The following is a 26813-nucleotide window of genomic DNA, read 5'->3' on the forward strand; positions in this document are numbered from 1 at the left end:
CAACTGCCACATACACTGATTTTCATAGAAAGAGCTGCACCCAGAATGACAAGGCATATTGTGACCATTGTTGGCAGGCAGGTAGATGGTACCACACACACAAAATGATTACACTTTCAACTTCGAATGACCGACATTTATTACACTACACAGCCATGAAATGGACATGCTAGCATGGCATTAGGCCCCTATGGTTGTGAATTCAAGCATTAGAAATATCATAGCATGGGACTGTATGGGTCTCGGATGTAGTTCTGTGATACGCCATCCCATGCCACTTGCACCTGAGTGTGCAGTTACCACAGACCGGTGGGCAGAGGTGGGGTCCTGATGACATGCTCCATGGCACCACACACATTCTCGATCGAGGAGAGATTGGGTGATGTGGCTGGCTGTGTCAGAGTATCCACAGCTCCAAGGCACACTCGTGATGTGGCAATTTATGAGCACAGCAATTGTCCTGTTGAAATAAAGTATGAACGTAGGCACTCACTAATGGCAGAGCCACTGATTGCAAGACCATCCCCACATATTGTACAGCTGGTTTGGAGCCCATTAGGAATTCCAATGGTGACAGCCACCATAGGATATCTCTCCCCACACCAGTGTGCCCAGCTGGTGAGACGATGGGAGATAACAAACTGCTCTTCATGATTCTCTCTCTCTCTCTCTCTCTCTCTCTCTCTCTCTCTCTCTCTCTCTCTCTCTCTCTCTCTCTCTCTCTCCCTCTCCCTCCCCCCCCCCTCCCCCTCTCCCTCTCTCCAGCCCCTCCCTACAAGTGCTAAAGACCTTGCTGTTGTGTGCCCTCCAAACTTCATCATCATCATCATCATCATCATCATCATCATCATCATCATCACACTCTTCCCTGTGCATCCAGACATTGACCGATAATATATGTTGTGCATGTGAGCCTTCCTGTACCCATCGTTGTTGACGATGGGCAATGGTGGTGTCCATGCGACTCGTGTGGCATGAAATACAATAGGACCACCAGCCTTTTGCAACCACATGATGCGGCCCCACTTTAACTCGTCTATCTAGGTGATGGTGATGAGCTTGGATTGGGGGGGGGGGGGGGGGGACGCTAAACTACTCGTTCTACGGTGCCCGTACAAAGTCCCCATTTTTACACAGTCCAATCTAGCCATTGCCACAGATGATGATGATGATGATTATTATTATTATTATTATTATTATTATTATTATGATAACACAAAAATCCAGTCCCCAGACAGAGAAACTCCCCAACCCGGCCAGGAATCAAACCCGGGACCCCATAATCCAGAGGCAGCAACGCTAGCCACTAGACCACGAGCTGCGGACTCGTGTATCTGGGCAGCCACTATCGAATGTGTAGTCTGGGCAAAATACACGTCCAGGTGACTCGCTTGTGACACTACTCGCTGTCATAGTGCCAGTGCGACCATCTTTTATCAACTAATGTGTGTGATGCCACAACCCCATCCCCACTGCTACAGTGCACAACCAATGGTGCAAAATATCCATCACATATGCAGTAGATTGGTTGGGTTCTTCTGGGTGCAACTCTTTTTATAATGATGATTGAATATTCCTATTAATATACTGACAGACCTTGGTGATCAACTGTCAAAAGTGGTAGAGATTTGCTGGTTCCTCTACACACCCAGTTCATTATACAAAACAAATAAGTCAGTCTGGGCAGTCTGCTGGATGAGGGGACCTTTTTATCCTTCCTTTCTACTTATCAGCATAAGTAACAGAAGATATGCTGTGAACAGTCGTTGATGAGTGTGGTGGAGACCCTTTGTGTTGAAACCATGTTCTGCAGTGGTCCAGCAGTGGCATATGTTCCAGCAACAGTAGAGTTCGTCGTGGAGAAACTGCTAGTAGTATGTCACAGTTACATGGCTGTGAAAGAAATGTGGGACCAGTGAGATGTCCACAAGTGATTCCACACCATATGCTTGCACCCCGCTATCTCTGAAAAGCCATCTTGACTTAACAAATTAGGACTGTTCCCACTCCAGTAGTCCACATTGTAGCTGTAAGTTTCTCCATTGTTGGGGAAGGGTGGTAAGAGTTAAACTATTGGGGTGTGTAAAATGTGCATAACAGATGCTATGTGATGTTGGTATCTTGTGGAAGTGCTAGTGTAGGGCCAACAAAACCTGTTGATCATGAACTTAACTGAATGATCTCTAGCGATCCATGTTCTTTCCAGTGACCCACTTTCTTTTATCACTATTCAATATTACTAAACATAATAGCTGTTAGTTGTCATCTATCTGGATAACATATGCAGTGTGAACATGCCTCTGAGGTGTTCTGTGTAGCCTTGCAGATCCATTTACTTGTTGCCGGAATGCATCAAAAGGGGATGAATAAGCATGAGTTTTGTGACTTAATGAAGGGAAGAAACTCGCACATTGATGTATGTGCATACAGTCATAATACAGGGTGCAGGAGCGTTCATAGTGGGATATTCAAAACACGCTGTTAGGCAGTAACTGCAATTTATTTATTACCTCTTATGTCAATTATTAGTTAAAGGTATGCCATTTACTAATGTGTAAGTCATTGACCATTGCGTGGATTACTCCTGTCCTCTGCACAACAAATTCATCTGGGCAGCATTGGAAGCTTTCCATAACTCGGCATACCATATTCCTTGGGACACTGCCGACGACAGTTCTGATGCAATCCTTCAACTCAGGAATGGTGGCACAACGTTTTCAGAACACTTCAGGTAGCCCCAAAGGGAAAATTCTGCACATGAAAGATCAGGTGATCAAGGCAGCCAGGAAATGTCACCAAAATGGGAAATTACTCTGCCAGGAAATTTCTATTGCAAGAAATCCATGCAAATTCTGGCTGCCATTCCTGAGTTGAAGAATCACATCAGAACTGCCGTCAGCAGTGTCCCAGGGAATACGTTACGCCGAGTTATGGAAAGTTTCCAACGCTGCCTAGATGAATGTGTTGTGCAGAGGGGGCATCATTTGACAGGAGTCATATTCGAAAAGTAATCCACACAATGGACAATGACTTACACATTAGTAAATGGCATACCTTTAACTATTAATTGACATAAGAAGTAATAAATAAATTACAGTTAGTGCCTGATGGTGTGTTCTTAATATCCTATTGTGAACTCTGTCATACCCTGTAGTTGACATTCCAATGAAGTCTATTTTAACTCTGTTGTGATGATATAAAATCAAAATGGTATGAACACATGATAACCTTGCTTACAAATATCTTGCCTAGTCTCTTCACACCGCATACCCTCAATCCAACAGAGGAACTGAGCCAATAGAGGCTTTACACACGACTGAATGCTTGTAGCATATGCTCATTGGGCCTCATCTTTTGTATTCACCATCTACCATTATGTTTTATTTGACCCTATAACGCAATCACAGATATCAGTTTCCATTATATATGTTTTACACAGGTCACATTTTCAGTGTTCTACAGAAGTTAAAATTGACTGGAACTAAAAAAATTGTGTCTGTTGTACTTGACTGTTTGAATGAGTGGAATTTTTCTATCTACCTTGGTGATGTTTCAATCAACACCACCTGTCATTTCTCTTGGTAAAGTGCTAGGTGTAACACATAAGTAGCTTACTTTGTATAAAACTGTGATGGAAACTAGGTCAATAAAATAAATAAATTACTATTCAAGTGAAAACACAGTGTCAGAAAAAGATAATGGACTTTTCTAATTTGTCTCTGAAAGAATCTAGAGCATTTGTGTGTGTTCAAGGGTTGATGAAAGAATGAAACATGTTGAACTATGTGTGAATAATTGAAAAATCTTTACTTTAATTACAAAGTGATACATTTGTAAAACATTAGGGAATATTACCTCTGACAATATTGTCTGACTGACAGAGGCACCAGAGCAGGAAACTGGCAGCTTTGTGATTGTGATATTAGCTTGAATCCAGCTCTGATGGTGATGTCTGTGTCTCTTAAGATAAAGGAAAGAAAGCTTGCTTCAACAAGGTCTCCCTTTCCAATTGACTTGTTTAGAATTTTATATGAGGATATCTTTCATTGTTTTCTGACAATGTAGTTTAAAATTTTTGTTTTTTCTCTATCAGACATTGGAAACTTCAGGCTGGAATATTAACAATATAAGGAAAAAAAGTAGATTGCTACTCACTGTAAAGAAGACACCAGTTACAGACAGGCACAATGAAAAGACCTTATCATTGTGTCTGCAACTCAACATGTCTTCTGTACAGTGAGTAGCAATCTGTCTTTTTCCATGTATTGTTGTTTTTCTCTCTATGCATTTCCTGTGTGAATAATATGAAATACGTATTGTGCTCTCCATACAAAGTGAAAGTTGTTATGTGGCTTATATTTTGGTTCAGGAATGAATAGTATGTAAACCTTGAACTTTCAGGTGCCATACAAATTTTTAATCTCTAAGAGGAAGTGTTCACACAATTCAGTTTTATTGTCAGATTTATACACCTATTTACTTTAAATTTTCTCTCTAAGGGCATTGCAGTTTTTAAGGTAGAATTATTTTTCATAGCATTTTTGAAAATATTTTTTGTTTTTCTGGCAATGACCTGCACTGGAATTGCAACTGACAAATGCCTTAATTTTGTCCATAGCTAGATGGACATAAGGTCAAAATTGTAACTTAACAATCCAAGAGAACATCTCAGTTAAACCACAAGTACAATGGTAATCACTTAAAACTTGTACAGTTTGGAAGAGTGTATTGGATAAGGAATCTATAACTGTGTTGTTAAAGTAACAGAATCCCATCATTCACCTGTGGATATATTTAGAAATCTATAGAAATCCTTAGAGGAATTGACCTTACCAGGACTTGAAACTTTATTTCCCTGTGGATTACAGACTTCTCTCCAGTATGTTTAGTGTGCTTAATTGAAGCTGAGATTGTGTCCTACCTGTGGAACATTGTTCAGAGAAACTTAAGTTGCTGTTATTGCAGTATATTTTGGTATAAAAGTAAAAGTTTTCCAGTGTTTCATTAAGGGTGTCAAAATGACTCAAAATGTGGACTTCACTCCCAAATGCAATTACTTGTCAAACTTGTGGACTAAGGTGCTGGCATTCTCTCTCTCTCTCTCTCTCTCTCTCTCTCTCTCTTCCTCCCCCCCCCCTTCCACTTCTCCCTTCCCCTTCTCTCTCTCTCTCTCTCTCTCTCTCTCTCTCTCTCTCTCTCCCTCTCCCTCTCCCTCTCCCTCTCCCTCTCCCTCTCCCTCTCCCTCTCCCTCTCCCTCTCCCTCTCCCTCTCCCTCTCCCTCTCCCCTCAGCTGTTGTAGCTGCCATGCCGTGTTGAGAAATTTGACACAGTCTTAGTGCTGGATCCTATACTACACTGGTGTTGTTTCTGTTATCCCAAGTCCCGAGAGTGTGGGGAAGAGACATTTCTCTTGCTTCATGAACTATACTGCCACATGGGTTATTTGATAGCGTGTTTATTCATGAGTGTCACAGAGTTACACAACAGCTGATTCCTTGATTTGGCATACAAAATAATCTTCCATTCCCTCCAGCATCATTTGTATCATTTGTCTGTTGTACTGCTCATTTCTGAATTCTCCCAGAAAGCTATTTATCCTCGCTTTCAGAGCTTTGATTAATCTTCAACAATAACAATAAAATATTTTTGTATATATTAAGAATACAAATTTGATGCTATGTTTATGTAAAATGTAATGATTTTCAGACAGTAGTAATGACACGGAAGAGGGTAGAACAACATTTGCCATTCTAAAATTCTTCTACACAACAAATTAGCTGCTGTGGAACACTAGCCACATTTTGGGACAGCATAATTCTGTAGGCATCAGTAGCAGTGTAGCTGTCCACAATATTATCAACTTAAAAAAATGTCATGACTAGGGCCTCCTGTCAGGTAGACTGTTTGCTGGGTGCAAGTCTTTCGATCTGACGCCACTTTGGCGACTTGCACGTTGATGGGGGTGAAATGATGATGATTAGAACAACACAACACACAGTCCCTGAGCGGAGAAAATCTCCGACCCAGCCGGGAATCGAACCCGGGCCCTTAGGACTGACATTCTGTCGCGTTGACCACTCAGCTACCGGGGACTGGACATCTTACCAACTGTGACAAATGATGTATCATCAGCTATGTGTAGAACCCAGCATAAACATTTCTAAAAATTTCTTTTAGCACCATCCATAGAAAGAACTTACTTTCTCCCTGTTAAGTATAGTCTATAAATGCTACCCCAAAAATATAACCCCAGAAGCTGACCCAGTCTTCTGTAGACTTCACTGTGGCCAGAACACTTACAAAAAAGAGAGAAAAAAGTACAATTGTAGCACACAATATGACAACAGTTGCCTACTATGGTGTTTCTGTATTTCAAGTTTTCTCTTTCCAGTATATTGGAATTTTGTAGACACATTTGGAATAAAGGAGACAACTTGTCAAAAAGCGGAAACATTGAATCGTTAACAGCCACAAACAAAAAGAAAGAAAACTTGCTAACTTTTGGAGTAATACGTTTTTGAGGTAGAGCGCAAGGTCACACCCCACTCCCTCGCCCTTCCAAAACACACACACACACACACACACACACACACACACACACACACACACACACCTATGCTCCTACATGGCATGACTGGATGACATGACAGAGGAAGGGGAAACTGTTGGGTGGAGGGTGTGCAGACAGTGGGTTATCAGAGACTGAGGCCAAGATGGTTACAGGAGCAAAGGCTGTGTTTGCAAGGATAATTGTCATCTGCATAGTTCAGAGAAGCTGGTGGTAGAGGGAAGGATCAAGATGATTCAGGCTGTGAAGCACCCACTGAACTTGAGCACGTTATACTCAACTGCATATCATGCCATCCAGTTGTGAACTTTGTTTTAGGCAACAGTTTGGCCATGGCCATTCATACTGTTGGACAGCTGGTTGGTAATCATACTGACATAAAAAGCTGTGCAGTGTTTGCAGCTGAACTGGTATACAACATGGCTGATTTCAAAGGTGGCCCTGATTCTGATCTGGTAGGAGAAGCCTGTAAAAAGACTTGTGTAGGAAATGCAGGACAGGTGGGGTTGATTGGGTAGGTGTTGTATCTTGGTCTACTACAGTGATATGGTTGCTGTAGCAAGGGGTTGGGAGTGAGAGTGGCATAGAGATGGACTTGTAGGATGTTGTGTAGACTGGGTGAGCAACAAAACTATATTTTTGAGGTGGTGGGAAGGATATTGGGTACCATGTCCCTCATTTCAGGGTATGATGAGAGATAATTAAAGCAGTGATAGAGGATATGGCTCATTTGGTCTAGTCCAGGCTGATATTGGGTGGTGAAGGTTGCTCCTTTGTGGTGATTCTTGGGGGTGGTGGAAGAATGGGGAATGTGAGGATATGGCACAGAAAATCTGTTTGCAGACTAGGTTTGAGGGCTAGTGCCTGTCTGTGATGGCCTTCATGAGACCGTTACCATACTGGGCATGGGAGTTCTTGCCACTGCAGCTATGTCATCCATGGGTGGCTAGGTTGTTTGGAAGGGATAGCAGCTGTTGAAATGCTGCCAGTGTTAGGGGTTGTTGGCTGTGGGCGGAGGTGTGGATGGAGCCATCAGAGAGGTAAGGTAAATGACCGTGGAGGTGGCACATTGCTTTGAATAGGACCAGCTGAAATGGGTGGCAGAGAAGGTGTTGAGCTTGTGAAGGAATGAGGATAGGGTGTCTTGCTTCAAGTCCAGATCATGAAGGAAAAGTAGTTGGGAGTCAGGATAGAGATGGTGAGTTTGAAGTCTGAAGCATGTTGGGAGAGGTAGTGTTAGATAGTGGCAAGGGCAATGGACATGAGGGATGTTAGTGTTTAGTCAGGTGACATCGACAGTGACGAGTAAGGACCCAGGAGGTAAAGGTATGGGGATGGTGGAGAGTAGAAGATGTGGGAGGCTAGGTTTCTGGCAATTGGTTGGAAGTGTTGTTAACATGAGTGGAAATCCTTTCAGTGGGAGCACAGTAGCCAGCTACAATGGAACATCCAGCATTGTTGAGTTTGTGGATTTGGGGAGCATGTATAAGGTGCTGTATGGGGTGTTGCTGGGGTGAAGAAAGAGATGGACTTGGGGGAGATGCTCTGGGAAGGGCCTATGGATTTCAGTAGAGATTGGAGGTTATGTTGGACTTCTAGGATGGGATCTCTGTGGAAGAGCTTGTAGGTGGAGGAGTTGGACAGTTGGCGGAGGTCTCTGTCAGGTAGTCATTGCTACTCATCACAACAATGGCAGAGCCTTTGTTGCAGGATGGATGATAAGTTCTGGATTTGTTTTCAGGTTGTCTATGGCTGTCCTTTCTTGTGCTGAAAGGTTGGTGTTCATAGGAAGTGACCTGGAGAAAGATGGTGAGGCCAAGCTGGGGCTAAGGAATTCCTGGAAGGTGACCAGGGGGTGGTTAGGTAGGACGGGGGGTGGCCAGATCATGTTTGACTGGTGGTATGAACTGGTAGAGGCAAGATTCACTGTTGGGATTAGGTTGGTTTTTGTTGGAGGGATTGGTGGCAAAGAAGTGTTTCCAACGTAGGGATCGGGAAAAGGAGAGTAGAACTTAGACAAGTCCAACCTCATTAAACATCAAACACACCACCTCATTCCGTATTCACCATACCAACTATATTCTAACTTGCAACTACTTTTCCTCTGAAGGGAAAGTGTACAAACAAGTCTGTGGCACAGTTACGGGCACCCATATAGCACCTTCCTATTCCAACCTGTTTATGGGCCTTCCTAGCTGCCCAAAACCTCCAACACCTAGTCTGGTTCACATTCATTGATGATATCTTCTTGATCTGGACACTGGTCAAAACACTTTATCTGCATTCCTTCACATCCTCAATACGTTCTCTCCCATACACTTTACTTGTCCTCCTCAACCCAACGTGCCACCGTCCTGGGCATTGACTTTCCCCTCTTTTATGGTTCCATTCACTCATCTGTCCACATTAAGCCCAATAATCACCACCCTGCCTGCATTTTGACAGCTGCTATCCCTTCTACACCAAAAAATTCCCCGCATACAACCTAGCCATCCATGCATGACATATCTGTGACAAGAACTCCCTTGCTTGGTATGTTGGAGTCTCACAAGGCCTTCACAGACAAGCACTAGCCCCCAAACCTAGTCCGCAAACAGATTTCCTGTGCCATACCCTAACATACCCCCAGTCCTCCCACCACACCCAAGGATCAGCTACAGAGGAGCACCCCTTCGTCACCCAGTGTCACCTTCGACTAGAACAATGGAACCATACCCTTCATCATTGCTTTGATTATCTCTCACCATAGTCTGAAATGAGGGACATCCTACCCAACACCCTTCCCACCACTACAAAAATATAGTTTTGTTGCCCATCCAATCTACACAACATGCTGCTAGTCCATCCCTATGCCTCTCCCACCCTCAGTCCCTTGCTACAACAATTCTATCCTTGTGGTAGACCAAGGTGTAGCACATACCCAGTACACCCACCCACTCACCCAGCACTTCCTACCTGAGTCTTTATACAGACTTATCCTATGCCATCAGAGTCCAGACCACCTTTGAAATCAGCCATGTTGTATACCAATTCAGCTGCAAACATTGCACAGCTGTTTATGTAAATATGACTATCAACCGACTGCTGTCCACCAGCGTGAATGGCCATTGCCAAAATTTTGCCAACAACAAAGTTGACCACTGGATGGCACAATATGCCAGTTGAGTATAACATGATGTATTTCAATGGCTGTCTCACAACCGGAAAGATTTGGCCCCTTCCATCAACCACCAGCTTCTCTGATCTATACAGATGGGAGTTATCCTTGCAACTCAATCTCTGCTAATCCATTGCCTCCCCAGTTTCCGCTTCCTTTGTCCTGTCACGCCCTCCCAAATTCAACGTCCTGACATCTTGACTTCAGTGTGCCCTACTCTGCACCAGCTCCACAGGCCGTGCACCACATGCCTAGCCCATACAGCTGCCTGCCCTCGCTATCACCAAAAAACTGGCTGCCTCCCCTCCCTATCACCAGCAAACCGGCTGCCTCCCTCTGAGACACTAGACACCCACTGTCAACCCCTCTTCCTGCCACCCACCTCTCTGTTCCTCTACCCAAGCCACCCAACACAACCTGCATCACAACCTAGTTCATCTGCCAAAATGCAGCACTGTGCATCCAGCCAGCACCATATGGGACCATAGGTGTATGTGTGATTTGCGGGGGATGGGGGTCCATGTGTCTAGCTCAAAAAAGGATTACTCCATAAGCTAGCAAATTTTCTTTCCTTTTGTGTGTGACTTTCGATGATTCAGCAGTTCTAGTTTTTGGTGAGTGGTCTTCTTTTAATTGAAATTTATTTATTGTATATTGGACTCTCTCAGAATGAGAGCAGAAGCGTTCTGACATTTTAAACAAACTTTCACATAGACATTTGTACTTTAAAGTGTTGTTTCTCTTTATATTTGGATGATGATTTTGTTTCAGTAGAAAAATGGAATATCATTAAACAATTTTTTGAACTCATTATAGCCATGCTACTTCTGACTTTCATTGCTTTGTAGTAAGGTGTTGTCAGTGAAGATTTTTATTACCACAATTGCTTATGTTTTAAATGTCAGTGCATGTGCTCTCATTATTTACAATGTGTGTTTATTTTAGGAAGCAGTGAAACGTGAAGTTTTAGAGGAAACTGGAATTATAATGGAGCCTAAATCATTGCTGCTTGTTGAAACTGCAAGTGGATCGTGGTTTCGATTTGTTATTGTGGGTGACAGCATTGGTAAGTACTATTCAGTTACATTATATAATTTCCTAATTAACTGAATCCTCCCCCGCTGAACGATAGACCTTGCCGCTGGTGGGGAGGCTTGCGTGGCTCAGCAATACAGATAGCCGTACCGTAGGTGCAACCAAAATGGAGGGGTATCTGTTTAGAGGCCAGACAAACGTATGGTTCCTGAAGAGGGGCAGCAGCCTTTTCAATAGTTGCAGGGACAACAGTCAGGATGATTGACTGATCTGGCCTTGTAACAATAACCAAAACGGCCTTGTAACTATAACCAAAACGGCCTTGTAACAATAACCAACATGGCCTTGCTGTGCTGGTACTGCGAATGGCTGAAAGCAAGGGGAAACTACGGCCGGAATTTTTCCTGAGGCCATGCAGCTTTACTGTAATGATGATGGCGTCCTCTTGGGTAAAATATTCCGGAGGTAAAATAGTCCCCCATCCGGATCTCTGGGCAGGGACTACTGAAGAGGACGTTGTTATCAGGAGAAAGAAAACTGGCGTCTACGGATCGGAGCATGGAATGTCAGATCCCTTAATCGGGCAGGTAGGTCAGAAAATTTAAAAAGGGAAATGGATAGGTTAAAGTTAGGTATAGTGGGAATTAGTGAAGTTCAGTGGCAGGAGGAACAAGACTTTTGGTCAGGTGAATACAGGGTTATAAATACAAAATCAAATAGGGGTGATGCAGGAGTAGGTTTAATAATGAATAAAAAAAATAGGAGTTCGAGTAAGCTACTACAAACAACATAGTGAACGCATTATTGTGGTCAAGATAGACACGAAGCCCACGACTACGGCAGTAGTACAAGTCTATATGCCAACTAGCTCTGCAGATGATGAAGAAATTGAAGAAATGTATGATGAGATAAAAGAAATTATTCAGATAGTGAAGGGAGATGAAAATTTAATAGTCATGGGTGACTGGAATTCGACTGTAGGAAAAGGAAGGGAATGAAACGTAGTAGGTGAACATGGATTGGGGGTAAGAAATCAAAGAGGAAGCCGCCTGGTAGAATTTTGCACAGAGCACAACTTAATCATAGCTAACTGTTGGTTCAGGAATCGCAAAAGAAGGTTGTATACATGGAAGAAGTTTGGAGATACTGACAGGTTTCAGGTAGATTACATAATGGTAGGACAGAGATTTAGGAACCAAGTTTTAAATTGTAAGACATTTCCAGGGGCAGATGTGGACTCTGACCAAAATCTATTGGTTATGAACTGTAGATTAAAACTGAAGAAACTGCAGAATGGTGGGAATTTAAGGAGATGAGACCTAGATAAACTGAAAGAAGCAGAAGTTGTACCAAGTTTCAGAGAGAGCATAAGGGAACAATTGAAAAGAATGGGGGAAATAAATACAGTAGAAGGAGAATGGGTAGCTTTGAGGGATGAAGTAGTGAAGACAGCAGATTATCAAGTAGGTAAAAATACAAGGGCTAGTAGAAATCCTTGGGTGACAGAAGAAACATTGAATTTAATTGATGAAAGGAGAAAATATAAAAATGCAGTAAATGAAGCAGGCAAAAGGGAATACAAACATCTAAAAAATGAGATCGACAGGAAGTGCAAAATAGCTAAGAAGGCATGGTTAGAGGACAAATGTAAGGATGTAGAGCCTTATCTCACTAGGTGTAAGATAGATACTGCCTACAGGAAAATTAAAGAGACCCACTTGTATAAATATCTAGAGCTCAGATGGAAACCCAGTTCTAAGCAATGAAGGGAAAGCAGAAACGCGGAAGGAGTGTATAGATGGTCTATACAAGGGCAATCTACTTGAGGGCAATGTTATAGAAAGGGAAGAGGATGTAGATGAAGATGAAATGGGAGATATGATACTGCGTGAAGAGTTTGACAGAGCACTGAAAGACCTAAGTCGAAACAAGGCCCTGGGAGTTGACAACATTCCATTAGAACTACTGACAGCCTTGGGAGAGCCAGTCCTGACAAAACTCTACCATCTGGTGAGCAAAATGTATCAGACAGGTGAAGTAACCTCAGACTTCAAGAAGAATATAATAATTCCAATCCCAAAGAAAGCAGGCATTGGCAGATGTGAAAATTACCGAACTATCAGTTTAATAAGTTACGGGTGCAAAATACGAATGCAAATTCTTTACAGACGAATGGAAAAACTGGTAGAAGCCAACCTCGGGGAAGATCAGTTTGGATTCCGTAGAAATATGTGAACACGTGAGGCAATACTGACCCTATGACTTATTTTAGAAGCTAGATTAAGAAAAGGCAAACCCACATTTCTAGCATTTGTAGACTTAGAGAAAGCTTTTGACAATGGTGACTGGAATACTCTCTTTCGAATTCTGAAGGTGGCATGGGTAAAATACAGGGAGCGAAAGGCTATTTACAATTTGTACGGAAACCAGATGGCAGTTATAAGAGTCGAGGGACATGAAAGGGAAGCAGTGGTTGGGAAGGGAGTGAGGCAGGGTTGCAGTCTCTCCCCGATGTTATTCAATCTGTATATTGAGCATGCAGTAAAGGAAACAAAAGAAAAGTTCGGAGTAAGTATTAAAATCCATGGAGAAGAAATAAAAGCTTTAAGGTTTGCCGATGACATTGTAATTCTGTCAGAGACAGCAAAGGACTTGGAAGAGCAGTTGAACGGAATGGACGGTGTCTTCAAAGGAGGATATAAAATGATCAACAACAAAAGCAAAACGAGGATAATGGAATGTAGTCGAATTAAGTCGGATGATGCTGAGAGAATTAGATTAGGAAATGAGACACTGAAAGTAGTTAAGGAGTTTTGCTATTTGGGGAGTAAAATAATTGATGATGGTCGAAGTAGAGAAGATGTAAAATGTAGACTGGCAATGGCAATGAAACCGTTTCTGAAGAAGCAAAATTTGTTAATATTGAGTCTAGATTTAAGTGTCAGGAAGTCATTTCTAAAAGTATTTGTATGGAGTGTAGCCATGTATGGGAGTGAAACATGGACGATATATAGTTTGGGCAAGAAGAGAATAGAAACTTTTGAAATTTGGTGCTACAGAAGAACACTGAAGATTAGATGGGTACATCAATAACTAATGAGGAGGTATTGAATAGGTTGGGGAGAAGAGGAGTTTGTGGCACAACTTGACTAGAAAATGGGATCGGTTGGTAGGACATGTTCTGAGGCATCAAGGGATCACCAATTTAGTATTTGAGGGCAGTGTGGAGGGTAAAAATTATAGAGGTAGATCAAGAGATGAATACATGAAGCAGATTCAGAAAGATGTAGGTTGCGGTAGGTACTGGGAGATGAAGCAGCTTGCACAGGATAGAGCAGCATGGAGAGCTGCATCAAACCAGTCTCAGGACTGAGGACCACAACAAGAACAACAACAATTAACTAAATATTAACTGTATGGATGTTCTGTGACTGGTTTGTATGATTTGTGACTCTTTCAGCGAGAGAGAGAGAGAGAGAGAGAGAGAGAGAGAGAGAGAGAGAGAGAGAAGAAAACCTCTTCTTCTGTACATGAAAGTGAGGTAGCTCTGATGCCAAGTTGCTTATTGTAAATGCTTCGTAGTCATATCACACTTTTCAGATAAAACTTTTTCCTGATGTAATCTAGCTTCGAAATGGGGTAAATGCTTCGTAGTCATATCACACTTTTCAGATAAAACTTTTTCCTGATGTAATCTAGCTTCGAAATGGGTAACTTTTTTTAGCATTCATTAGAAAATGTGTACAGAATTTTTCCCTTGAGAAAGTTGAAAGGTTAGCATAAATCCTTATGTACTTGGACCTAAATCTCATATGTTAAGTATTTGGAAGTACATTACATACACTCCTAATCATATTAAAACACCACAAGATATCACTATTTACACAAAGTGTTTTAAGATGGTGAGATGTATTGTTTTGTGCTTTTCTGATGATAAATCAAAGTGAGAGAGAAATTGAAGGTTTCAATATTTCATTTCATTTGATGATAGTGGATAGTACTGTAGTGTACCTCTTCACGGGAAGATTTGACATCGAGAACTTTTCAGAGTAATCATTTTGGAACACTTGCTGTTTACAGTTTGGATTGCCAGCCATATGTGCAGGAGATGAAATTCAAGGAACTTTTGATAGAAACATTTAAGAGTAGAAGAAACTATTTAAAGCTTATGGAACTTGTATATTCCTTTTATGGATTTCCATCATGCTGGATTAATTACAGGACAGGAACTAGTGATAATAAGTTCAGTACAGAAACAGTCAAAGTTGCATGATTAACATTTTATGTAACTGATGAGTAGTTTCAGGTTGCCAGATCCCACTTTCAAATCATCCAGGCAGACAAAACAGTATTTTCTCAAATAGCATATGAACCATGTCAAGATTATACGTATTCATGTAAAAAAGTCAATTTTAACCATGAACAGTGACAGAACAGATGCATAACTCATATATGTTTGTTTTGTCACCCTTCATGGTTGCACTTGACTTTGTGATATGCATATGTATAATCTTGACTTGGTTTATATGCTGTTTTGGAAAATACTGTTTAGTCGGTCTGGTTAATTTGAAAGTGGGTTCTGGTAACACAAAACTAGTCAGTAACAAAATAAAAAGTGACTCTTGCAACTTTGGCTGATTCTATACCAAATTGTGCATTCCTTACTCAATGAGGAAAGGTGGATTTGTTGGAGAAGGTCACTAAGCACCCAGGTTGACTATTCTGAAAGCTAGAAATCTTCCTTTTCATTCATTTACTCTTTACAAGGGAGTAAATAACAAAATTTGTTTTCAGGGTGTAGGTACTATTTAAAAATAATTTATTCATCTGTGGACTCTTGTAATGAAAGGCTTAGAAATGTTACTTCTGTATATTTTTGTGCGATTGTTTTGATTCATATTCTTTTCTTTGTGTATCATTGTAAAACAAACAAATCAAAAGTTCTCAAAAAATCAGTATTATTATTAAAAATTTGTGAATTTTTTGGTGCTACCCTGAAACATGTTGTTATCTATCTTACATATTTTATTACAGAAATCTAGGTTATTTACTTTTCCTGAAGTGATTATGCTGTTGACCCAGAATTGTGAGAAAAACATTTCATTCTTGTCACTTAGCATCCAGTATACTCAAGTGTTTTCTGCTCCTATCAAATATGTATCGGTCAGTAGCTGTGATAACTGATATGTTTGACTCATATTGTTAATATAGTGCTCGTAAATATAACATCTTGAATTATGGAAATGAGGAAAGAAAATATGAAGAAAGCCAGATAATTTCAGCAGTAAGCTTCATTGTTGGAGTAAAGCTACTTGCTTTAGATATTGGAAAACAAATTAACTGTTGACTTAATGCTGATACCATAAATGTGTTTGCTCATCTCATCCCTATACATAAACGAATTACAGATTCAAAGCAAGATAAATTTCCCATATCTTTAGAGATGCAAATAGATAGGAGATCTGTTCAGGCTAATGTGAAAACCTGTGTTTGTGTGCCAAAATATTATGTCAATGTGATTTTAGGATGTGGCTGCAAACCAACAAACATACCACAAATTATGAGAAATCTTGCCAAATCAGCTGACTCTACTGTTTGAATATCAAAAAGTTACTGATATTAGTAGTTACAGTTCAATTGTTGAAGATAATGCATACCCCTTGACAAATGGTTTTTAATACACTAACTTCCTTAGTTGTAATTGTGTAAGAAATTAGAAAAGTATGAAATGTTCTCTACATTTCTAAATTTAAATAATTAGAATGTGATTGAAGAATACCCTTAAAACCTGGAAGAGTTTTTTATGTTGACCAGTAATGCTTTCACTTGTCAGCGAATGTCTGAATGGAGTACATCTTAGCCACTCTCTTCAGTCCACTCCCATACACAACTAACCCCCCCCCCCCCCCCTCAGTTTCTACAGTAACCTGGGTAGTAACTTTGCCCAGGCATGTCATTATGATGTAATATTTTTTCTTCTGTAAAATATAATTTGCTGTATTTTCAGGTGGTGAACTGAAGACACCAGATAAGTCTGATGATGAATCATTACAGGCCCAGTGGGTGAAAGATGTAGAGAAGCTCTGTCTTCGATCTAGTGACATTGTGCCTATAATTGAGCGAGCAAGAGCATACAACAAAAGTCCACCTGAGCCTTGGCATGGTAAAATATTACCAGTCATAAAAGGTCATCAGAAATTGTTATTACGTCTCCTGGTCTGCATTAAAAAAAGGAGCAAGTATGGAGGATTTAAGAATTTTTCTTATGAATTTAGCTTATGAAACCTGATTGAAAATGAGTAGCTTATTCAACCAGTAGTGTCATTGTTACTCATTATTCTTTAATTAAATGATTTCTTTATCTGGTATTTGACTGTCTAACATCTTTTTGTTATCATGGTCCTTTGTGTGTGCCTTCCGATAACTTATTCTCAACTAGGGAAACTATATCACCACTTGACAGTAAGACTGTGTGAAGATATCATGATTATCATGTTTTGAAAGGTGTCTATTTTTGCATGAAATTAAAACAGTGCACCCAAAATCTGTATTGTCATTAACTTTGCTCATGTGCCACCCCAGACTTATGGAGACACACACAGAGCACCAGCAAAATTGTCTTTGTGGCAAATACTTTCGCTTTCATTGGTTTTAACTGTAGGTGTCACAATAAACATGTCATATGGGGATCTCCATTGACCCATTACTGGAAATAAATATTTGGCCTAATGGCTGAATTGGCAGTTGGTATCTTGTTGGAGGCTCTGTACACTGATCCTCAAACAGGGCCACCTGTAGATATCGTGGGCCTCTAGACAAACTTTTGTGAGTATCCCCAAGCCTTCTCAGCCCATGAGAATTCATTCTCATAAATACTGATTCTTCTGTACTATGTGAGCAGTAAATAAATACTACCTGCACAGTGCACTGTCAACAGTTCATTTAATAATTGCATCTATACAAACATTAGTACACACAATAATACTGTGCAGTGTACTTTGTTAGCTTGATTTAAAATGTCTGGTTGATACTATCAGGGTCAGCTAAACAGTTTTGGGCAAGTGTAGATGGAACATGGAATCTTCTATTCTTGCAGCTGATAAAGTTATCCACTACATCACTGAAGCTCATGTTAGAACGAAGTTTGTGCCTTATTGATATCATAGCCAGATGATTAAATTTCTCTTGGCCTAAAGTGGATCTCAAATGACATTTTATTAATTCTAATGTACTAAATCAACTCTCACCTGAAGCAACAGTCACTTTTGGCATAATGAAAATTCTGAGTGCAGTCCTCAATGTACAGATTACATCTAGCAGAGGAAATAGAAGACGTTTGTGTTCTGTTGTTTTTGTCAAATCTGGAGAAGCAGCTGCACTCACTTATTGGAACATTTGTATTTCTTTAATAAGATTATCACTCATATCATCAGGAGAAGTTCTAATTAATTTTTTAAATGTGTTTATCTTGAGTGGCTTCAAAAGTTGCACAAATATTTCTCATTTCTTCATACTGAGAATCAATCTGAGAAACAATCTTGTATGTGATTACGTCAGAATCCTCTTTTTGAAATTGTTCTTCAGTTTCATCTTGGAGTGTGTCAGGCACTCCATTACTACCCAAGCAGATTCATAAAAGAAAACCTCCCTTCTCCTGTCTCTCATTTTTGAAAAAAACTGCCTTGGTCCCAGTTTTAGTAGCCATTTGTTTTAGCTCTGCTTAAGAATTCCGGCCAGAGAGCTTTTACATCCTTATCTGTGGAAACCATAAGACATTTAAGATTTTTCATTTCAGTATCAAGGAATATATCTTTTAACTGTGGAATCAAACTTCTTACATTCAATGGTCTAAAGCCTCCCCCCCCAAACATTCAAGAGAATCAGTGTTCCTCATAAATAATTGATCAGTCTGTATGTTTCTGCTGTCTCATCATGAGACAAACTGCACTGTCTCATTGTGTATTTAAAGCTTCCATTAATCTTGGTAATTTTTCTGCTGTAGGTTTCACTGCCTTAATTCTTGAGCTCCATCTTGTTTCAGACAACTGATGAAGAGATTGACAGCCAATGTATTTTAATTGCCTGAAGAAGTTATACAACTGGTTCAGACACATGAAGAATGTGCCTACTATTAAATTACTTCTCCTTGCATGTAATCCTACCAATTCAGATTATGAGTCACAGAAGGAGAAAAGGTTGCCAGTGGATAAATATCTTCAATCTTTGCTTGCACACCTTTTATTTGCCCAGCCATACATGATCCATTATCAAAGCACTGACCATGACAGCATGAATGTCACCAACTCTAAATTATTGGGGAGGGCAAATCAGTAGATAGGGTTTTGATCACAAGGGGTCTAAACAGGAGATCCCTTGAAAAGAGCTGCAAAAAATAAGGACTGAAAACCACCTTCTGTAGCATTCTGAATGCCTCGTGTGATATATTTCGGTGGCACTTAAAACTCCTAAAGCATGCAAATTTCAGCCTGGATTAAAATGTATTTTACCAAGTATAAAAAAAATTGTATAATATGGTGTTAGGAACATAAGGCGAAATAATCTTGCAAAGTTCACCTTATTGTAATCCACTACCTTTCTCCTGCAGCCAAAACTGGATATGAATATTTTCGCAACATTCTTAAGTTTATTTCATCCAACAGCAGCTTGTGCAAACTGCAAACTACTACATGGTTGAGCCTCTGCTGCATCATTATTGAAGACAGATGTTGTAGAGCAGTAAAACTGCAAGTGGTTGTCATGTGGGGTTCGATTGTTAGCCATCTGCCTCTGGCCACTCCTCCTACATACCTACAGCAAAACCAAGCATATTCATGCTTATCTACCCCATTCCTTCACCACTTGTAGTCACATGAATACAACTCACTAGACTTGGAATACTATCTTTTTAGTGAATAATATAAGGAGATTTGGTTTACTGACACATTAGAAAATCCTACAAACCATTAATTCCTTCTACACAAGAGCTTTTAATATGTGTAATTGTTTAGCTTGGATATGTTCATTCAGTTATATAACTTTTTGTTAACTAAGACTCAAAAAATTGAAATTACTTAAAAAAAAATGGGCCAAGGGGGGGGGGGGGGAGGGGAGGGGAGGGGAGGGGAGGGGAGGGGAGGATACCTTCCCCATCCCTCCCTGGCGATGATGGTCATGGATGACAGTACTGTAAATCAACTCAATGCTTGTGAAATACGTCTATGATAGCGTTACTATCTGCATCACCTGGCTTTTTCTGCAAATCGGAATATTCCAGAAACCTCCCATGAATTTCCCATTTATTTTCCTCTTTGTTAAAAAGGTGTCTTAAAATCAGAATATTCTGTTTGGTCTGAGGCACATCTGGAAGAACAACACAAATAAATGAAAAATACAAAGCCTCCTGCCTTAAAGATTTTCTTTAATATATTATACCTTTACAATGATAAAAGGGCGTTCTGTGCTCTCTGAGATAAATAGTGTTTCTTTGTACAGCTTTTAACGTAAATGGTATATTATCTTAAAAAGTGGGTCATATTTAGCCAATAACTCAATTAACCCAAGAAGTTACCATTATCTGGCTCGGAATTGGTGGCAACTTCCCCTAAAAGGCAAATTTTGTGAGGCCAAAAATATAGTACCATGTAAAATTCTTTCAGCAATAGTTTCTGGAAAATGCAATGCACAGTGCTATGTACTGCACTTTGTTCATAACATCTCTATGCTAAATAATTATTTTTATGCAACAAACTATTCTCATGGTCAGGAATAATAGTATATAGCTTTTTCCAAGTTATTTTTGTGTAGTCAAATCCTTCATGTAGGTCAGCTAACCTAGATGTAACAGGCTTTTTGGGATCATTCTGAAATAATGAGCATGGTCAACATAAGAGTTTTTTATGGTGGTGACTCCTCACAAGCCAATCTTTGTTTTACTTCAAATTCATTGATAGAGCATTGGGAATACAAGTGATGTTTGGTAAGTTTTCTACTCTGTGTGACAAAAAACCATTGAAGTGTTCAAAGGTCAGTGCTTGAAATGCCCTTTCTAACAATTCTATATTCATCCCAGTTATTAAATGGGTATGGCCATTGCCAAAGAGCACTTGGATTCCAGTCACAGTCACTACATCCATCAGACTCTGACTTCTGTCTGCTTACATCTCCTGCATCAGGGGGCAAAATGCCTACACCAGATGCAGTTAACTTAGGTTTTTACTTTCAACATGTTTCTGTTTCTGCTTCTGCTTCTGCTGATGCTTAATGGTTACTTATATTCAACACTGGATGTCTTCTGGCAAAAAGTAGCTACTGATTTTTTTTTTTCCTGTAGCCTTTTCGCAAATTTTTAATTGAGTTCACATTTTTCTGACCACTTGTGTGCACCAGATTAGTGTGCATAACATAACATAATGTGACATTATCTTGGAAAGAAATACCTACGAAAATATGTTTACATGGATAAGGAAAGCTTTAAATAACAGTGAAAGCAGTAGTACTAAATGATTTTTAAAGTATTATAACTTGCCTCGGCTTTAAAATAATTTTGAAAGAATTGCCTGATACATTCACTGATACCTGTAGTACCTACACAAGCAAAGAAGTACACAGGGGCCAAGCAGGCACAGCTCTGCATGAAGTTATGATAGCTGTTGGGAACGTGGGAAGCATATTTGACACTAGTAAAACATTATTAGAGTTCAATCATTTATTCACAATGTTTACAAGTCATCATTCTTCTGCACCAGCCTCAGCTGATGCTTCATTTAGCTGTGTGTAGGATTCTAGCTGATGTCTGTCATGTCAGATGAGCATGTGCATGCACAGGTGAGGTGTTACCAACCTCGGCACCACGTTGAGTTGCTGACGAGCAGGCATGGCTATTGCCCAGGACAAAGTGGTCTTGTGCTGGCTGCTGAAGTGTGCTGAGATGACCCTTGACTCATCAGCAGTGTACCTGTTGTCGGTAGTTGTGTGTTTGGTTGACCTCCTCCCTACTGATATGATAGGTTTAAGCACCCAAAGGTGCCTGGATGTAGAACAGGAATATGGGCCCCAAGACATCCTGTTGGTGGCCTCCACGTTGAAGTTCAGTACTGGCAGCACTCTGTGCTGGGGTGTTGACAGTAGACAGCTAGTTTCTCTGTCAGTAGATGGTAGGTGGCAAGCAGCAGGAAGTTCATCAGGTGAAGTCCATCATTTTGAGTACATCTGTGGCTATTTAATAGACTGTGCTGGAGCTAATGAATGTGCGTGTCTCACTTCCTTTGGTTTTCTGTCACAGTCTTCTTTGTGTTGAGTGCGTATAATCACTAGGCACATGGTGTTGTAATGTGTCAAGGGCTTCACCCACTTGTGACATACTGGCTCACCTCTTGCTTCCACCTCGGTCTCTGAGATGACTTGATTTTGCCTGTGGCAGTGTTAGAGTTTGAATAAAAATTTCTAATTCCGTAACCTTTACTATTCTGTGCCATAACAGAAGCATAATTTTCATGAAAACAACAACTTGCGCGCTGCTGTTACTTCTAACATTTAATGAATAAATGAAAGTAAACACAACACTTAAATTTGAAAAACACCATATGTAAAACATTAGGATACTGAAAATAGAGTCAAATGTGAAAATTATGGTCTTCAGTATTGCCACCAACACCATCTTTATGAAAATGGGAAATTAGCAATGCTAGAGTCCCCAAATTCCTATATAAATGCTACTCTTCTCACAAAAGGGATTTTAGAAATTTGCTAAATCTGTATTTAAACATATTTAATCTCTAGGAAAGTTTTGAGTTTGTCACTAACAAATGTGCCAAACACTGGATGTTGGGATTTATCATGTGATTTGGCGATAGTGGTGTTCAGTCATTGCTGCAGTCGATTATCAATGTGTGTTGTAAAATTGAATTTGATAGTTACAAGGCTATATAGCTTGTCCAACTTTTCTTGAGTCACGTTGGAAGCTAGTTCAGGGAATAAAAGGATTTGCACTATGGTGGCTGAAGCATGAGAAATGTTGTGGTGAGAATGTCTCTGGCAGTGCTGACAATATTTGCAGCTTGCACTACATCCTGAACACTCACCATAAAGGAAATGACTTGTGGAAGTAACAAGCTTTTATGAAAGCAAATTCCATGTTCACATGTGGTGCCTATTTGTAACAATGAAAGTGATTTGAAATTAAATTAAGCTCATAGCTGAAGGCCAAACAATAAGCAGAGTATTCCATAATAGCTACTGCAGTGCTACTCAGTGTCAGTTTGCATAGATTGGCAGCACTGAAAAGCACAGTGGGAAGTGTTACAAAAACTTGCGGAGCAGTACCAGGTGTCATTGCCTAAAGAAAAGTTTGACAAACTAGAAAATCTTCTTGTGGCATCAATTTACTTTGTAATTTGTTAACTAACAAAAGCATCACTAGGAAAATTGACCTCATGTGCTTGTACAGTCACCTAGCACAGACAGTTCAGCAAAAATTTCCATCCTGAAAAAATTTACAATTAAATAAAGAACATAAATATGCATAGAGACATGATTTCTTGCCATGGGCCCTTGAAAAGCCCAGGCCTCCAACATTTTTCGGGGTTGCTCCCTTATGGGCTGCCCTGCCTCAAATACAATAATTACCTTATGTTCTGCATCTGGACTTCAAATTGGAACTCTGATTGTGTGTCTTGTGTTAATATGATTTTGGCTTTGTTTGTGGTGCTGATTTGTGCTTGCATCTGTCACCCTTCAACATTTTTGGCCAATGACTTTGCACAAATCTTGGTTTCCACATCCTACATGGTTCATGGCTGTGGTGTGCCTAGTTTGTGTCAAGCTGTGAAACTGTATTATCTGTGTCAACTCTATTCTGTGTGTTTAATGCATTGTCCATTGTTAGAGAAAGTGAAGTAATTGCTACTGAGAGGAAAAAAGGAGTTACCATTTTTCACCATAATGCAGTAAAAATGAAATAAATGTACAGTCTTAGTGAATTACCATGAAGGTGTAGTCTATACCTATGTAGTATCTTGCAATGAGCAGTAAGAAAGTAATAAATCAGTGACATCTTACAACAGGAAACATAGGGAAAGAGGAGGTATTCATGTCTTCGTTTCAAACTATGTCACATGCAATGCAGTTGATGTACAGAATTTTGTTTGGAGCAACATTCTGAAACATGTCATTGAATTGTCCATAATTAATTATATCTACATGGGAGGTACCTTCAGGGAATCTACGTCTCTTGTAAAGCAGTTTGACCTTCCTTAACTGCACCTGTTTAAATATAAGTAAGATGTCATAGTGTTTGTGAATTCAGTGCAAATCCAAACCCCCTCCCCCTTCCAACTCTCTCTCTCTCTCTCTCTCTCTCTCTCTCTCTCTCTCTATCTCTCTCTCTCTCTCTCTCTCTCTCTCTCCGCCTCCCCTCCCCTCTCTATCCCCCTCCCCCTTTCTCTCTTTCTGCTTCCCATACGTTTCCAATGTGTTAGCAGATGCTTACTGCTAAAAGTCAGAATTATCAAATTTCTTTTAAAATCTGCATATTATCTTCTTACTGCAGTCAACTTTGTCACTATGTTGAGTTCACTGTCAAGCTCACTAATTGGTGAAACTTTTGTAAGCCAAGTGGAAGTAAAATATATCCCTATTAGAAAAGTTCTGAACAATCCCTCTGGTTGTGATTGGCAGAGCCCTACTACTTCATAGAAGTCCCTCAAAACTCTGTCTTTCATCAGCTCCTAGTCCTCATATATGGGACATTAATTATGTTTGTCCTGCAAAATTCAAGTTCATTGTTTTTTTATGATATTAGTATTGTGATAATAACAGTTGCTCTACTGGCACACATTGAAGGAATAGGGAGCAACAAGTTGCAGATTGTGGCCCATGTTGGAACAAACTATGCCTGTCGCCTGGGCTCTGAGGTCATTCTTAGAATATTTTGGTTACTGGCAGAAAAGACTGAGAAAATGTCTTACAGAGTTTCAGCTAATCTGACAATTGGCAGCATTGTCTTCTGAACTGATAGTGGCCCCCTGTTTCTGAGTTGGGTGGAAGGCTTCAATTAGAGACTTTGAAGGTTCTGTCACAAGCTAGGCTGTGACTTACTACAATTACGCAAAGGGTTGAGAACTGTACAGTTCCCCCAATGGGCCAGGTGTGCTTTACACATCAAAGGCTGCTGTCCTATATTAGGTGTCCACACATTCATAGCTGTAGGAGACCTGGACATATTAGTGTAAGGTCCAAGGAAGTGCCCGATATTGGTGAGAGTGTTAAAATCCTAGTGATTAAGTGTCAAAGCATCACAACAAAGTGCCAGAGTCTAAAATGCTCCTAAAAAGCAGTGGAGCTCACATAATAATGCACTGTCCAGTCACATTAATGTCACTACCTGTCAAAAGCCTGAATAATTACTTATTGCATAATATCATGAGATGTGGAAGTTGCCGACACGGGTGTGGAGCCATACCGACTACAGTACTGTGGCGAGCTGAGCTAGTTTTCTCAATTGAGGATTCATGGGGCGAACTGCCTGATTGAAGTGGTCCCAGAAATTCTCAATTGGTTTTCAATCCAGGGGGGTTTGGTGGTCAGGGGAGTATGGCAAACTCATCCTGGTGCTTTTTACGCCATGCATGTATCCTGCAGGCTGTGTGGTACGTTGCATTCTGCTTCTGGTAGATGCCGTCATGCGAGAAAAAACAAACTGGATGTAGGGGCGGACATGATCCCCAAGGTTAGATGCATACTTATTTTGAGCCAATGTGCCTTCCAGAATGACGAGATCACCCAGGGAATGCCACAAAAATATTCACCAGACCATACTGTTTCCTCCTTGTCTGCTTTCAGACATTTCATGCAAATGGCCATGGAGTATTAAATGTGATTCATCTGTAAAGGTCACCTGTTGCCACTCAGAGGATGTCCAATTGCGGTATTGTTGTGCAAATTCCATCCTTCATCACTGATGAACAGCAGTCAGCTTAGGTGCATGAACCAGGCGCCTGCTGCTTAGGCACATACACAGCAACATTCACTGAACTGTCATTGAGGAGACACTGTTGGTGGTCCCTTGGTTCATCTGGGTGAGCAGTTGCACGGCAGTTGCATGTCTATTGCCCGTACACGCCTACATAGCTGTCATTCATCCCAGTCATCTATGGCCCGTGGTGTACCACAGTTCCCTCAGCACCGGTTTTGGATTGTGCCTTTTGCCATGCATGGTATACTTTAACCATAGCGGCATGCAAACAGTGTTTACAAACTTAGCTGTTTCGAAAATGTTTTGACCCTTGGCCCAAAAGCCAATTACCATGCCCTTTTGGACATAAGATAAGTCACTCAGTTTCCACATTATGACGGTGATTGCACTGTTTTGTGCATCACCCCAACATGCTTTATAAACCCTCCACTGCTAGTGCAGCCACCTACAGTCTATGGATGGTTATTGCACACTGATTTCAAACATAAGTGTTGGTCACATTAATGTGACTGGACCATGTATGTGCATAATGCTGGTTCAAATCCGAAAATAATACTAATGAAATTTTTAGGGAAAATTTAAGTGTCTGTTGAAATGATATTCTAATGGAAAATGGAGGTAGTTTATTTGTCACAATAGACAAGAAATTTGAATCCAGTGAGATGGAAATTGAAATAGTATTTGGATTGTTTGGGCAGGACTTAGTATCGAAGGTGGGCACGAACTTATAAGGGAAGGGTAAACTGGCTGGGCTGATAGCAGGAAATTTAAAGGGGGGAGGAACTACATCTCATGGTGGAAACTCTTTTTTAGTGTAAGATCAGTGTCCAGTGGGAAACTCAGCCAGGCAAGTACTAAAGATGTTAAAAAAGTTCAAGACACTCACAAAAGTAAAGTGAAAAATAATGTTAGTATATTTCATCAAAATATTGGGGGATTGAAGAATAAAAGTACTAAAGATGTTAAAAAAGTTCAAGATACTCACAAAAGTAAAGTGAAAAATATTGTTAGTATATTTCATCAAAATATTGGGGGATTGAAGAATAAAATTGATGAGCTTCTGCTTTGTTTAGAAGATATAG

General features: G+C 40.3%; 1 protein-coding gene across 1 annotated transcript in view; it reads left to right on the top strand.

The window, feature by feature from the left end:
- The window catches only part of LOC126298077 (8-oxo-dGDP phosphatase NUDT18), a 142074-nt gene that overhangs the window by 80484 nt on the left and 34777 nt on the right, over window positions 1–26813 (top strand). Inside the window, exons 3-4 of the mRNA XM_049989396.1 lie at window positions 10671–10791; window positions 16768–16999. Coding sequence (XP_049845353.1) covers window positions 10671–10791; window positions 16768–16999 — 353 coding nt within the window. The remainder of the gene's footprint in view (window positions 1–10670; window positions 10792–16767; window positions 17000–26813) is intronic.

This window comes from Schistocerca gregaria, chromosome X (genome assembly GCF_023897955.1).
Source record: "Schistocerca gregaria isolate iqSchGreg1 chromosome X, iqSchGreg1.2, whole genome shotgun sequence".
Classification (NCBI taxonomy): Eukaryota; Metazoa; Arthropoda; class Insecta; order Orthoptera; family Acrididae; genus Schistocerca; species Schistocerca gregaria.